At 47.3% G+C, this 15,239-nt stretch overlaps 7 protein-coding genes across 7 annotated transcripts; 4 read left to right on the forward strand and 3 right to left on the reverse strand.

Annotated features, from left to right (window-relative positions):
- Positions 1-114: 114 nt before the first annotated feature.
- N7474_005190 (uncharacterized protein) lies at positions 115-1,359 on the reverse strand (the record flags this gene model as incomplete). Its single annotated transcript, XM_057196605.1, has 1 exon — positions 115-1,359. One exon carries the CDS (start codon positions 1,357-1,359, stop codon positions 115-117), a length of 1,245 nt encoding a protein of 414 aa, XP_057054001.1.
- A 660-nt stretch (positions 1,360-2,019) lies between these two features.
- N7474_005191 (uncharacterized protein) lies at positions 2,020-3,926 on the reverse strand (the record flags this gene model as incomplete). The annotated part of the gene is made up of 2 exons (XM_057196606.1): positions 2,020-2,976; positions 3,057-3,926. 2 exons carry the CDS (start codon positions 3,924-3,926, stop codon positions 2,020-2,022), a joined length of 1,827 nt encoding a protein of 608 aa, XP_057054002.1.
- N7474_005192 (uncharacterized protein) lies at positions 3,898-5,611 on the forward strand (the record flags this gene model as incomplete). Its single annotated transcript, XM_057196607.1, has 2 exons — positions 3,898-3,970; positions 5,490-5,611. The coding sequence occupies 2 exons, from the start codon at positions 3,898-3,900 to the stop codon at positions 5,609-5,611; spliced, it is 195 nt and encodes a 64-aa protein (XP_057054003.1).
- A 330-nt stretch (positions 5,612-5,941) lies between these two features.
- Positions 5,942-6,338, forward strand: N7474_005193 (uncharacterized protein; the record flags this gene model as incomplete). Its single annotated transcript, XM_057196608.1, has 2 exons — positions 5,942-6,112; positions 6,195-6,338. The coding sequence occupies 2 exons, from the start codon at positions 5,942-5,944 to the stop codon at positions 6,336-6,338; spliced, it is 315 nt and encodes a 104-aa protein (XP_057054004.1).
- Positions 6,339-6,851: 513 nt separating this feature from the next.
- On the forward strand, positions 6,852-8,551 carry N7474_005194 (Sirtuin family; the record flags this gene model as incomplete). The annotated part of the gene is made up of 2 exons (XM_057196609.1): positions 6,852-7,122; positions 7,866-8,551. The coding sequence occupies 2 exons, from the start codon at positions 6,852-6,854 to the stop codon at positions 8,549-8,551; spliced, it is 957 nt and encodes a 318-aa protein (XP_057054005.1).
- Positions 8,552-8,748: 197 nt separating this feature from the next.
- Positions 8,749-9,330, forward strand: N7474_005195 (cupin domain-containing protein; the record flags this gene model as incomplete). The annotated part of the gene is made up of 1 exon (XM_057196610.1): positions 8,749-9,330. One exon carries the CDS (start codon positions 8,749-8,751, stop codon positions 9,328-9,330), a length of 582 nt encoding a protein of 193 aa, XP_057054006.1.
- A 704-nt stretch (positions 9,331-10,034) lies between these two features.
- N7474_005196 (uncharacterized protein) lies at positions 10,035-11,078 on the reverse strand (the record flags this gene model as incomplete). The annotated part of the gene is made up of 4 exons (XM_057196611.1): positions 10,035-10,229; positions 10,287-10,396; positions 10,449-10,781; positions 10,841-11,078. The coding sequence occupies 4 exons, from the start codon at positions 11,076-11,078 to the stop codon at positions 10,035-10,037; spliced, it is 876 nt and encodes a 291-aa protein (XP_057054007.1).
- Positions 11,079-15,239: the final 4,161 nt, after the last annotated feature.

Here is a 15,239-nt window from a genome sequence, read left to right on the forward strand (position 1 = left end):
GAAAATTTGTATTCGGTCTCTGGCCATTATGTGTAAATGGAATTGCAAAGAGCAGACTTTCAGCGAATGATATGTTTTATAACGTTAGTTTATTTTGTATCTTACATTTATCCCTCATGCAGCGAATCCATAGCTTCCCAGCATGGCATATATATTCCACGGATCGATATTCGCTTGGGATTCCAATAGCTGCACCAAGACCGACGCGTTGTGAACACCAAAGTGAGCATGAATATGACGCAGTTGCTGCATTATCCAGTCTCGTTGCTTCAGAGAAGCCCATTTCGATCGTCCAGCGACATAGAGTGGGAAAAGAAGCCGATGGCAGTCAAGAGTATGGGTTGGTGAATGCTGCTGTGGCCTTGTGGGGAACTGACATTGACAGCGCACGTATTGAGGGATACTGGCACAGATGTCATCGATTAATGATGTGATTGTACGGATGGCTGGCTCGTCGAACAGTCGACTGTCAATATCATCTTGCTTCTGATAACTTTCTAGGAGAAATTCATTCAGAAGAATTCGGACGAGCCGGAGAGCATTCACCATTTGGGTGACATGGCGGTCTCGGTAGAATAGCAGGCGATTGGGGATCTCGGTGGACAAGTCTAGGGCGTGTACCTCGGGCTCCCAGTCCTCTGGCATATTCTGGGACAGATCCAAAAGTCTCTGGTCAATATCTTGGATAACGACGATGTACTCAGGCAAAGTCCAAAGCGATCTTCTGAGTGCCTCGCGAAAGGCTGCATATTCGATCATGATAGTGGAATGCTTCCACTTGGGGTCTTCTGGGTTCACCTGTCGAGTAAGATGTGCGCGCACTTCAATCAGCTGCTGCGGCACAGCAGTCGCGCTCGCCACACACGAGATAATACAGTTGGTAACAAGCCGAGACAGGATGCGCAGGGACGGGTAGTCCCGGAAAAAATCCAAGCCCAAAGCCTGTATCAGGGCCAAAGACCCATCGATATGGCTGCGCCAAAACTCCACTTTGCTGGGACCCGAATGTGTGATCTTTTCAAAGAGATCTAAAAGCATAGAGCCCCTTAGCATGCTGTACTTGGACGCCGCATTTGAAGCCGGCAGAAGCGCCTTATTCATTAAGCTCAGTGCCGTCGAGTATTGTGACCTGGCCTGGCCCAAGATTGATGGAGAGTGCTGCAGGTAGGCCAGATATGCTAGGCTCACAGCATCCAGACTGGAAAGTAGATAGGATGGGGTAGTGATGGAGAAGGATGCGAGGAAATCCCAGCCGCGTGAGACGGGCGCGACATAGTGGGCGAGGAATGCGTCGCGCGCCTGTATCTCGATAGGCTGTTGCAGCGACCGTGGCAGAAATACCTTGCGCTGGATGGACATGGTTTCATCGTGGACACGAAGCTGCTGCGTGTCGCGATAGCCATGACAGACAACGTTGGCCCTGCGACATGGGCTACATGCCTCTGGGCGGAAATCGCACTGTTCCAATGTTCAACTACTTTTGTTCTGTGAAAATACGTCCGCTCTTACCTTCAAGCGCCGGATCCGACATCTCCCGCACGCTTTTGACGGCTTTCCGCGAAACACCATGGGGTTGCAACCTCGAGAGAGAGATCATCGGAGATTGAAGATGCGATAACTACAGTTAACTTAGTTATGCCGACTATTATTAACTCCGATTATGCCGCACGTTAAACCATTTTGGGATACCATTTCGACGCTAAGTCCGGTGCACAGGCAATACGTATCAGCCATTGGCGGATACCTTGCTTGTATTTCTCGCTGTTGAGCTTCGACCAGCATGGAGTTAGGACATCTGGGATGGAGTGTCGGAATATTTGCAGTGCCACTGTACCCCTCCATGCACTGACATGGCTCCATTCACTCAGGCTCTGGTTCCGCCCCGTCTTTTGAGAGTTTCCGACTCATATCCGCTCTCCACCTACAAACGCTTGAAATATAGTCCAGCATTAATTTGAGGATGCGAACACAGCCAGCACGAGAAAAACCGCCCAGGAACATCAAATCGCCAAATTTACTCTAGTTACCATTGTCATCGCCCGCATCCTTATCCTTATTGTCGTCATCTTCGTCCAAGTAAAAGCCGAGGCCCTCGCGGACCTTCTTAATCGCATCCACAACTTGCTTCACATTTTCCCAAATTCGCTCGCGGTTTCGCAGTCCTTTCAACGAGCTCCAGTTCGATCTGATATCACAAAACACCTTATACCAATTTGTTTTATCCCGGGGTAGGGTGATCGGTCCCATGTCTAGGATCTCCTGCCACCCAGGCCGCTCCGGCGATTCCCATTCCGGCTCGTTTGTGACAAACTCGTTATAAATTCCTGGCTCGTGATTGCGAATAACCTCACGCCGTTTCTCGAGACCCCGATTGAATTTTGCTCGTTCTTGTTTCTCATCAAGTAAATCACGAGCTACGACGGTTGCCCAGTAGTAGGGTTTTGTCTCCGGGGACCATGCTTCATACAGCCAGGGCATCTCGTCAAGAACAAACTGACGAAATAACGAGATCGGAAGATGCGTGAATGCACGGGAGGAAAGTCTAATGCTAGCCACCTCAGAAGAATTGAGGCTGGTGGAAATACCTAGGATGATTTCAGGAGGTAAAGCTAGAAAAGGATCTTGTGGCGAAAGGCCGTCGTGTTGTGGCCTTTTCCCAAAGGCGCTCTCATGCACGCTGAAATTTTTATCAGTGGAGATAGCTGACTCAAGAATGGCCCTAAGGCCAGGTACAAATACTGGATTTGCAACGAGATATTCATGCCCTACCTTGTGTCGCCAGACCTGGTCTGTTGCGTCCTCGACATCCTGATTACATTTCGTAGGAAAATTCTTCCGTTCAATAGCAGCCTCGTCTCTAATATGGACTAAGGTGTCGAGGTCGACACGGTTATTATACAGGCGTGTGGCCTGGATATAAAGCTCGAAGCAAGTTGGGTGGAATGGGAGCGCGACACTTCTCAGTTGCTCTTGGGTCTGTGTCCAAGCATTTGGCGTAGATAAGCACACGAAACTACATATAACAAAGCATAGTCAAGACAGGAAGAAGCACTAACCGTCTCAAGAACAAAATTCGTTTCGGCTTCGATGTAGTTATCCGCACCGTATCGAACAGGGTAAAAGTCCAACCAGGACCCTGACGGCGGCATCTTTTCAGCAATACCAGTCAGAAAATAGCTGCTCTCACGCTCAAACTCGAGGTCATCAGACCGAGGTTTTAAGCCTGGTTTCTTCCAAAGAATGCCCTGGACGGTATGGCAGCCTCTCATCTCCTCGACGGAAATATGCTTTCCAACGTACGCCTCATAATGTCGGCAGCCTGGACCCCCGACATGCTCGAGACGGAGGAGTGTCTTGTCGAAAGCGGCCGAATTGACCGTGCACACTCGGCCGGTTCTAAAGTATAGCGGTACACCTAATGGTGAATCTAGAGGCTGAAATTCTATATCGAATTCCGGGGGATCTGGGCCTGTTACTTTGAAAAGCCACTCTTGGACCTCGGCTGGGCCACTCTCGTCGATGTTCATGTCGTCACGTTTGGAGATCTGTTCATCTCCACTGGCTTCTGAGCTATACTCGAGGATTTCGTGGTCCGGATCACTTTGGTATTCGTAACTAGGGTCATCGACGAGGATCCCACCTTCGGGATCATCATCATACAGCCAAAATTCTGCAGGATCCTCCCACCAGCGACCTAAGGGATCCGGTCGGAGCACCATGCCGCAGCCCGTCGACGATGAGCAACTTTTTAGCTCATATGTATCTTCGTCCTCCTCCTCTCCCTCATCCTCTTCCTCATCATCGTCGCCACCCCGTTGGGAACGTTCGAATTGTTTTTGTTCCTTGTCCTTATGGAATTGACGCCCCTGAATCCACTGATTTCTGTGACCACTCTTCATGGCCGCCGACCTCGGCTCGTCCTTCATCCTAATCCGCTTGATGTTGAAGCTGACTTTGCAGAACTGGCATGGTACCTACATCCAGCTCATATCAGTTAGATAGAAAAGAAAATGTGAAATCACCTTCATGTCCGCCCAACAAGAAGGGTAATCTAACCTCCCAGTAACCTACATTGATGAAACATTCATTCATCAGTTTCCATGTCCGGCGGGTTTTAAATTTGAGATTTGAACTCACCCATCTTCAGCACTGTTCAGTTCAGTATTTTAGCAATCTGTTGAAACCAGGCGTCAATTGGAGATATCGATACTTCGTTATTGACTGAAAGGATTTTGTTGTCGTGCGAAGTGCGGATATTGAATTTAATACTGAGGGGTTCCTCGTACTCGCGAATGCCATTGTTCCCCGCTTCCCAGCCAACCGACCCGAGATGGACAGACTGGCGGGGAACAAAGTTGAGAAAGTTTGGATGTTTCTGTACAGTGAGACCTAATCTGATATCGGGCCGATCTTTTACAGATCATGAAAATCCAGTGTTTTATCGAATTGGGGAGTACCCGCCCTCAAGTCGGGCATGTATCTCGGTTTCTTATTGGGTTGCACACTTTGCCGCCTTACGTCTTTACATATATTGGATACTTGTTATTTGTGGCAGAAAGGTCGCCTCCTCATGATTTCACGCGTATTATCATTTAACCTCAGAACAGACCGTTACTTAAATAGCCATATCGGGATTAGCTTATCATGTGATTAGGGTTTGGAAGACTTCTGTATGTTTCTGACATGGAAGGCAATAACGGTCGCGACTGTACAATCAATCTCTGGTTGACTCTGAAAACTCTACTAGCAACGGTAGCTTATTATCACGGCCAGATGCACTAATTAGCAGCGGACGGAACAAAGATCTGTGTAGTCCTCCGCATTTTTGTGCGCGTGACTGAAGAATTATTGGGGCAGACAGACACCGCCAATATTTACGAGTGTGAATACATAGTCTGGTCCACAGTAGTAACAGTAATTGGCTAAAATTCTTCTAGTTCAAGCCTCCTGCAACGCCATTCTTCACCAACAGCCATACCGGCCCCATTAACTACTGTGCAGTTTTTACACAGCATGCAGGGGCCAAAAGTAGCTCCGCCAATCATTTGAGCAATGATTCGGGGCTTGTGTCATGAAAATCGATCAAGCCACGGCCATGTGCGGGGAACACTGGCATTGTAAGGCCCTTGTTTCTGCGAAAAGCCGGTAACCGGCGTTTTACTCTGCCAAGCTTTAAGCCACAACCATGTCTTGACACATGCTACAGATGGCCTATGTTTCTATAGTACTATGTACTAACTAGCAGTCCGTCTTGTGACTTGAATCCACACTGAGTAAAAGTGCGTCGGAGATTATTGCTACGAATTGGGAGCTACATAAGGGCAGACCCACTCACGCCTTAGTGCCAAGCACCCATTTTTGCTAATTTGCCAACAAACGCCATGTGGCAAGATTAAGGAGATAGTGAGCCACAGCCTCGGTACGAGCGTTTTCACAGATCCTTAACTAGTATGTACTATCGACTCTATGGTTCGAGCGTCGGCCACGAGGGGGCTTGTGGATTGCCACTAGCCTTAAGCAGGAGTTGGGATCGAATATCCTGCTCAACAGTCTTCCTTACAAGATGGGGGCGGGCGAAGAAATCCCACGATGTGGAGCGCTGCATTATTAACCGGACACCTCCTTTTCCAAGGACGGGAAAGGCTAAAACTGTAACTCTCCTCTTGTCCAGTGACTGCGCGGGCTATGTCCCGCTGCTCCGGTTAGTTCCTTCTGGTTGCGCCTTGAGAACGCTGCTCTAACTCGTTGGTGACTAGTTCGCTATGAAGTCATGCTAGCGACCCTACATAACAATAATTACTACCCTCCTTATTAATATTATTTACCATTTTTCTAACCGTTATTATTGATTTGGCTTTTACAATTCCTTCCTCTGCCTTCTTTTCCTCGTCCAGACCAGAATGTAATTCGCCCTGCATCTGTTCTCCACGACATCCCTGCCATGGCTGCTCTGACGCCAGCCTATCTGGCGCAGGACGACTCAGGGGGCACCTTCCCCGCGGTGATCGCAATGACCGTGCTCGCCTTCCTCGCCGTGCTTTTGCGCGTCGCATCAAGGGTATACGCGAATGTTAATTTCTGGTGGGATGACTGGACTATTTTTGCAGCCATGGTATGATTGCCGTCGTCGCTGTCGCATCGCAATTGGGCGGAAGTTCATATTTCATGGATTTGACTAACAATTGCTGAACCAGGTCTGCGAGCTTTCGCTCACCATCGGCATCCTCTACGCAGCCAAATACCTGAATGCCGGCCACCATATCCAAGCCCTCACTCCGTGGCAGCGCGTCGAAACCGCCAAGGTAAACCTCAACGATGAACTGCTTTTCTTCCATTGATAAGAAAGCTAATTGTCTATCCATGTTTTAGAACCTCATTGCCTTCCAACAAGTCTACTTCCTTACGCAGACTGTCACGAAAGTCTCGGTACTACTACTATACTACCGTGTGTTTAGCGTCCATGCCAGGTTTCGTATTGCCGCCTATATCGCTGGCGGTATCGTGATTGCTTGGTGGATATCATGCTTCTTTGCGACCATGTTTACCTGTATTCCGCTGAAGGCACTTTGGGACACATCAATAAAGAACAAGACTTGCATCGACATGCGAAAATTCGGAATTGCAAATGGTAGCTTCAACATGGTAACAGATATCATGGTTGTTGCGCTCAGTGTGCCGATGGTGTGGTCATTACAACTCTCGCTGAGGAAAAAGATCATGATCTCGGGTGCCTTTGGCATGGGTGCTTTGTATGCTTCTTCTTGTTTTATTTGATATATACCTACTAACGTTTGTCATGCAGTGTTTGTGTCATCTCTGTTGTCCGCCTCAGCTGCTTCCCTGGTTTTGACATGTCGGATCCCAGTTATGGCGTCGCTCGCGTCTCCCTCTGGACCAGCGTCGAGTCCTGTTGTTCCATCATCGCCGCCTGCCTTCCGACCCTTGGACCACTCATCATTCGGGTCTTCCGCTTGCAAAACTCGCAGTACAATAAGGAACCAACATCCTCCGGCAGTCAACCTAATAAAAAGCGCATAGACGTTCCCGTACCTGATCTGGACGGCCCGACTACGCACTTTGGAGGGAATGTTTCATTGAACCCAGCTGGTCGGCCGTGGGTTCGTGACTCCCTCAGTCCAGAAGGGAAGTTCTATCGTTTGAATGATGAGAATTATGACTCTGTTGCATTACGGGATATCTCTCCGGGAGGATCAAGAGCATGAGTTACAGGAATATACCCAGTTAGGATTCAGGGACTTGGCGTTATTTTGTGCATTGGTAAATCTATTCTGATACAAAGGAATGTTTCATATTGCTTTATGGAACTGTCTATACTTTGTGGACAGATTACACAATAGTTGTAGAGCAATTCCTTTTGCGGCATGGCTTTTCTCAAAAGCACATATGTCACGCATCCCCACTAAGACGCTCTTTCCAGCACCCCTGGGGTTCTTCAACTCCTCAAAGGTTTGAGGAACTGCAAAAACTACTGATGCAGACTACGCTCACGTCAGTGCACCCGCCTCGAATTCAGAAAGCCTTGGAGCCACGCGTATTGTGGTCTTAACAGGGGCCGGGATTTCTACTGCAGCAGGAATCCCAGACTTTAGAAACCCCACCGCTGGCCTTTACGACAAGCTTACGCCGCTGAAATTGCCCTACCCTGAGGCTATATCTCCTATCAACTACTTTTGCTAGACCCCAGAGCCTTTCTACGCCATTGCAAGAGCACGTCATCTTGGAACCTGAAACCAACCCTCTCACATGCCTTTCTTGGCCTTCTTGCCAAGAAGTAACTGTTGCATTTGCTCTTTACCCAGAACATTGATTGGCTGGAACAAGATGCAGGCGTCCCTACCGGAAAGGTACTTTGGGCCTGTGGAAAAACCAGCATTACTACAAATGCAAGATGCATTATCCTGATGACCTGATGAAGAAAGCTATTACTGCTGGCGAAGTACCATATTGTCTTGAGAGAGGATGTTATGGTGTGGTGAAGCCCGATATTGTCTTCTTCGGACAGAACCTTCCCGCCGAGTTCGAAGAGAAAGAAAAACAGGTTCACGAGGCAGATCTGATGCTTGTCATGGGAACAAGCTTAAATGTTGCACCTTGTTCAAGATTGCCTAGGCTGATAAAAGAAGATCTTTCCCGTGTTATGATTAACATGGAAATATCGGCCGACATGGAGACTCGTGGATACGACGTCTATGTGATTGGGACTTGTGACAATGGTGTTCGCAATTGGCGGATGCTTTCGGATGGACCGATGAACTGGAATCTCTGGAATGAGGTTCTGGTGGCCAAAGGCGATGAATCCGACTTTGACAATGGCCCAAGTCCGGATGAATGCATCGGAAAAATGACAAGTGAGATGAAAGATGGAATTAAAACCTCTGGCGGACACAGGCGTATGCTGGAGGATCATCTCGGGAACAAGCCTGCAAATATCATGGACAAGGCACATCGCTTAAGACGTTCGGTATATTTACTGTTAGTATCTACTATGAGAGTTAGATGGTCGACAAACGAGGCTGCTATTATTGGTTGACTTGCAAGTAATTATTCTATAATGTCGTCACGAAACAGTATCTCACCTGGAAACCAGATGATGCCATCATGATGTGGCTTCTGCTCCGATACTGAGAAAGAGAGCAAGAGCATATTATTTACGGACTTACACCCATTTAGCACTTGTGTCTATACCCAACTCTCATAGGTTCCAAATGCCATTTCGGTCAATTCGCAATGTCCCCCCACAAGGACAACGACCTCCCTTACATCCACCGCTATATCACCACCCACAGTACCGATGGCGAAGCAGTGTTTGTCTCCCATTCCCAAATTCCCGATTATATCCCATCCAAACCAGCTGGCGAAGATGGCGAGATTGCCCTCCTCTACGCAACAACCAGTGTTCCTGCATCGATCGATGATGAAGCCGATGTAGCTATGTACGATGAATTTCTTCACCAGCCACCTGAGCTTACCACGGGCCAGGGAACAGTCTTTCGGCTAATCGATCTCCGTCCGGGAAAGGTGACTCCAATGCATCGGACCGTGAGTCTGGACTACGGTGTTGTACTGGAAGGAGAGGTCGATTTGATTCTAGATTCTGGTGCATGTCGGCACTTGCGCCGAGGAGATGTCAGCGTACAAAGGGGGACAGCTCATGCATTTCGGAATAGCAGTGACACGGAGTGGTGTCGTCTACTATTTGTTTTTCTACCAATTCAGCAACTTACTATCAAGGGCAGACCTTTGGAGACAGAGGTTTACGATGAATCTTATGAGGTGTCGGGAAGCGAGGAGTATGGGCAAGGGCAGTGAAACGCGTTGTTGCATCAATCGATGTCTTAAAATCACAAATTTAAATTCAATCAGGTCTTTGCACCTCGGAACAATCCATACGCGAACGGTTCATTCTTGGATTGTCACGTCCCCCTTCGTCTTGTCTGGTAGGTTGAATGGGATAGGTCAGTAAAGCCTCAAAATATGAAGGAAATACTTACAAAATGCCACATCCTTGATATTCTGAGCGTGCCATAGTGCTTATGAGGCCTGGTTCACTATGCATCTTCTTCGAGTATCACAGCTTCACCACGAGCTCAGAGGTTGGCGCTGAGCATTCTGGTCACTTGACTCCGGAGGTGAAATTCGACCCACAGGGACTACCATGTGGACGCGGATTATTGAGGGCCACAATCCCGTAGTTGAACATTCATGACCTAGGATGCTAATCCGGCTCATAAAGAAAAGGGTCTTCTTCGGGCCTGGGGTCAGTCTAGACTATGACAACCGTAGAAGTACTAGATATGTAGAAATCGAACCGAATCTATGATTGATTCAGCCGCGCCTTGATCGTCATCGATGAGTGAGACGACGGAACTGCCATGATTTCCCTCCATCTAGAGAAATAAAGTCAACTACGGAAAGTTCAAGAAGTAAAAGAATGCTTGCGGCAGCAAGTCAGCAATCCGTGTTGAGAATCTTCTTAGACCAAGCTAATAATAAAAGGTAAAGAAGCATAAAGCCTACTCTTGCTCATCCATAAGGTCTTCAGCATGCGATCCCAAGGCATGACTCGATCCTTGCGTATCATATGTCTGAGCAGAAGATTCTTTTGAGTGAATCGGGGAGAGTGAAAGTGCTTTCTTCATAAGAAAAACAAGGAGACCGAAGGCTTGCTCATACTGCTGTTCACGCGCTGTGACGTGCTTCTCTGACCACTAGTCAAATGTTAGAATAATCCAGTGAGATCAATGACATAATAAACATGAACTTACTTCCGAATTATCATTCAACTTCAAAAATCGAAATTCAACATCATCGCAGGTGACACCATAAACGGTAGAGTCACGCTTGCCGAGCTTTTTGCGTTGGTGATGGACAACACCTGAATTGAGTTAGAGTGTAAATCAATTTCAGAGAGGCCTTGAAGCACTTACCCATATACGCGAGCGCTTGGGGAAGGCCGGTCAACCCCCTTTGCTGACATTTTGCTTCAACTACGACCACATTCAGGGACACATGATCCTTGTTTCCATACCAGACCGTGTAATCGGGTCGTCCTGTGAGAGTCCACTGTTGTTCATCATGCACTACTGGCCCCATGGAGAAAAGCGATTCAGTCTGAATACTGATTGGTTGGTTGGAAGCGGTTTTGTCCGCCGTGGCCATCCGGTGAGCGTGCATCATCAAGGCATTGAGTTTCCATCGAATGCTGGCTTCATTCGAAACACTATTATTGAGAACTTCATCTATCAGCTCGATCTGGTCATCTAAATTGATTTAAATTAGCCCCATATGACCTTCTTTACTTTGTTCCTGATTGGCTTACTGAGTGCGGGGGTGAGTGGGATCGATGGGACAAGGCTGAGTTCTGGGTCGGTTCGAATGAACTTTAGATTTAGAATGACTTGAACATCTCCTAAATTCAGGGACGAGATGGCGAGACTGGGGAGTGGGGCTTCTTTTTCAAGATCCTTGGCCAATTTCAATAGCTCAGCGTCTTCTGTTTTATCTCTTTCGATGAAACTGCGAATAACGTCGCGAATCCTCTTGAGCGGAGGCGCCATCGTGGGAATTTAGTTATTCTTTATCAGAAAAGAAAAGAGCCATTCAAGAGCGTGAGGAGAGGGGGGAGGAAATCAATTGCGTCCTATAGTGAATGGAAGTTACCCATTTCCTGATTAGGTTTAGTAACCCTTCAACCCTCTCTTTCCTTGACCACAATAACATCTGGTGCACAGCTACAAGTGACTAATCCGCATAATGCTTTGGCGTACAGAATGTCAAGAGTCATCTGCGTTGAAGGTCCATTTGTGAAGCGTTATAGCATTTAAAGATTTTCTACAATATGGTCTACGACGATCCATTAATTAGATTATAATATTAAGCTTTAGCCGACTAGTAGATAAAGGCACTTGAGATATCACTCTCTGAGTTTTGTAAAGCCTTTTATTATCTAGAAAGCAGAATACCAGAAAACATGGGCGGTAGTCATGGACGTTGACGACCCTCTAATTCCCCTTTTCAGTAATTGCCGGTCGGGCGTGCGTATTCTAGTTTGATCATCATCCTCTTTAAGAAATACACATCATCAGTTTCCACTACTCCCTGAATAGTTTCACGGTTTCCATATCCAGCAATCCACTGCAGGAGGTGTTTGGCACAAAATCTCGCTAGCGAAAACCTTGCACAACTCATTCTGGCTAAACAGCGAAATATCCGTAAATCAGGACGTCTGGTTACGGTTGAGAGAGGATTGAGATCGCTAAAACATGCCGGAGCGAGCGGGCGGGCCTTGAAGACCTTGTGGTTGTAAAAGCGAAGGATGATATGATCACAGAAACCCTTGCTGGTCAGAACAATATTCTTGAGAAGCTCGTGGGACGAATGCAACCATTTCAGTCTGCAGTCGGAGGCGGGCTAAAGCAGCGTCGGGTGCTGAATCAGGAGATCCAGACAGATATCCCAGTCAATTGCATGGCCCTTCCGGGACATGTCACAAACCACTTGCTTCCGTTGTGGTCAAAAGGGACACATCGGACCGAACTGTGGTAAGGCTCCATTGTCGGCAGATGAGAAGCGGCGGCTTCGAGATCGGTTCGCTATAGAACGACAATAGCGATAGCAGTCCCAGCCCTAGCGGAGAAAAGTGGTCAACCACTCCACCGCAGGTTTAGATTCCAACCTTATTTCCACAAACCCGCACTACAGCAACCGGTGCCAGTGTCTTCAACCGCTTATGTCTAGTACCTCGACGACGGCGATGAGAGAATTATGGATTAGTCGGTTAGCGAAGTCAACGTGGCGGTAGTACGAACTAAGTTTGCTTCCGGATTTCCTAATTTGCTATTCTTTACCTTTCGGACGGGCTGCAATCCGGTAGTCGAGCTATCCTATGTTTACGTATCCACCTATAAATGCGTTCGGGTCGAAACGGGGGACAGTGTAGGCCTAGCAGAGCCACTCCACAGATATAGGCTAGTAGAATCGAGCACTCACCGTGGGAAGGGGGAACAACTAGTCTCTAACTAAGGGAACCGCAATCTAATCTCTTCCGATACGGCTAAGAATGCCAATCGTCATATCTAGGGATTGCAAAGGGATCCGATCGCTATGAAGTCCTTAACGAGTCCGAAGTCACCCTTTCGCTCGCGCAACTTGTAGATGTGGTCCCTATAGCACGCGCAGATCTCAGTAGAATGTTACGGCTATATCCACGGCTAGCACGGCCGGGTTCGCGGGAACAGTCGAACGATACCGTATGGGCCAACTAGGTAGCCGCTCACGATCCAGTTCCGGGGAAACGGGATACGGCTCGGCACGATGACCCCTTGTTAGCTAGCCCACTCTACAACGGCGTTTTTCTATGTCGAGTCCTACATCCAAGGATAAGCAGTGGATGATAAAATCATCACTACTAACGACCGGTACACTCTTATCGATGGAAGCGCAAAATTCCAACCTCATGCCGCGCCACGTGGCGACTGCTCTTTAGATTCGGACGGTCCGACTCTGAATTGCAAGCTTGACATAGCATATGGGTCGAAAAACGATACGGCTGAACTAGTATGGTTGATGACCGGTACAAGGGACAATTGATCACCGCATTCTTCGTCCTGGACGGTCGACCGTCGTATACGCTGTTGCTGGGTCGGCACTGGATGTCATCGGTTCACCTTGGAGAGTACCGGACCGGCCGATACATCATTCTTAGCGATCCTGACCGTGCCTCGGAACACGCGTATTAGACAAAGCGGTATATGTCTTGCTATGCTTCTTCTTTATTGCTTCGAAGAGCCTTTTCTCGCTGTCGAGCTTGAACAACAAAAGAAATACTTTCTAAAAGGAACTAGATAGTATCTAGAAACTTCTCATTGGATTAGTTGGCACGCTGATTGAAATTCTGTCCCTGTCTAGAGGCTGTGGAGTATAATTTGGAATGTAGAGAGGTCGAAATAGAATGTCTTTGCGTGAGTTCTAACTAGCCTTCTTCATTGCCCCTATAGCACTACCATCGAGAGGAGAACAACTCTTTAAGCAGTGCACTGCTTCGCGGCCTTGTATGCGCCACCTTTTGCAAAAGGGAAGGAGGTTGAAGTTTGTAAGGCTTTCTGAATTTGTATTGATAGATGTTGGGCCTTTTAGCCTAGGTGTTATCTGACAAGTCTCTTTGTTGCTTGAGGGTGAACTTGAGTATTGAGCTGGCAAAGGTTTGGGTGAGTTAGCTGAGATCGAGTCGTTGTATAACATGGCTACGTCTCTATAGAATATTTCCTAGCCGGTGCCGTTATTTAAGATATGAAGTCAACCGGAGGCAAGAGAGCGAGATTCTTTATACCTTGACCATATGGTAGTGGCAAATGTATCCACTTATTCGAGGTTTCCTGTATATCATCATGAGTAAATCCATATTATTTTCAGGCCTCAAACCAATATTATACGTACCAACTTGTTATGAAGATATGGCGAGCTCCAATTTGTACCAGCCAGTGCCCGGTAAGGCCAGAAAGAACGCATGCCTCGTAGGACTAGTATCCGTTCGGAATGTCAGCCGGTCTCTGGGCAAGGACAGTGTTCTGAGCACCTGTCTAGTCCATGTCAGAAGCATCGATATGTTCCATTGTCTTCCCTACGATCAATTAGAGGCTTTTTACCACACTACTATGGCCAAATAACATCTTCCCGGATGGCAGTTCAAATGAGTTTCTGTAGACCCTTGAAGGTTGAGCCTTGAAATTCCCGAGAGCTGAATAATTAAGGGTAGTCACGCACAAAACGGCTGAGCGCTGCTGACTTCATCACTCATCTCAGCGAGGGCTCGTGCATTAATTGTGTCTCCTTGCGACACATTGGGTACCTTTGGTTGTATGCTTGTAGCCAGCCTGCAAAAATTTGGCAAGTCACAACCCACAGCAAGGACGTTACCGCTGAGGGCTGTACTGGAGGGGGACTTTAGTGTGCTGCATAGGAAGATCAATTGATCATCGAGCGCCTGGGACATGACAACAGAGAATATATGCGGCATACTAGCAGAGAACACAGATGTTGAAGACATAGTCTATGTCTTCGCCCCAGATGTGCTGCCTGTTGGTAGAGAGAAATGATGGGAGCGAGGAAGGTTATGGTTCATTGAACTATCCAGGAAAGAGAAATTTAACAGCACCGAGGTGGAAGACTAGGTAGGCATATCGCCAACACCTGTGTTGATAAATCTCCCTCTCCCCTATATATTTGGCTTAAGCCATTTCCACTTTCCTCTGTCATCATTAGACCGTCTAGTTGGCTCTATAAATTCCTAACGTGGTCTTGGAATACAGTGCCATCAAACTCGAGACCGAGCCAACATTGCATCTTGTAGCTTAATTTTCTGGCACTCTGTCAAAGATCCCCTTCGTCTAGATAGCTTGAGGATTTTTGGACCAGCTAGAATTCACCTCTTACTTATACTACATAATAAGGGGGTCTAGGAGTTTAGAAGTTACGTGATTTAGGAGTTGGATCTTTTACAGGTTTAGGTACCTGACATCTAAGCATACAGGGGTTTAGGGGAGTAGATTATTTATTCGAATTAACCTGTTTGTTTCGAAATTGCCTTCAATTCTATAATAATGTGGTTTTCCAATATTCAACAATTTTGACTCCTTCTAACTACTAAAACCCATGAAAACATGGTAGATTATGCCAGCTTTACTGACCCCGAAATAGTGAAATTTAGCAAATCTGACCAA

Source organism: Penicillium riverlandense (assembly GCF_028828495.1).
Source record: "Penicillium riverlandense strain IBT 135883 chromosome Unknown utg000003l_segment0_segment0, whole genome shotgun sequence".
Classification (NCBI taxonomy): Eukaryota; Fungi; Ascomycota; class Eurotiomycetes; order Eurotiales; family Aspergillaceae; genus Penicillium; species Penicillium riverlandense.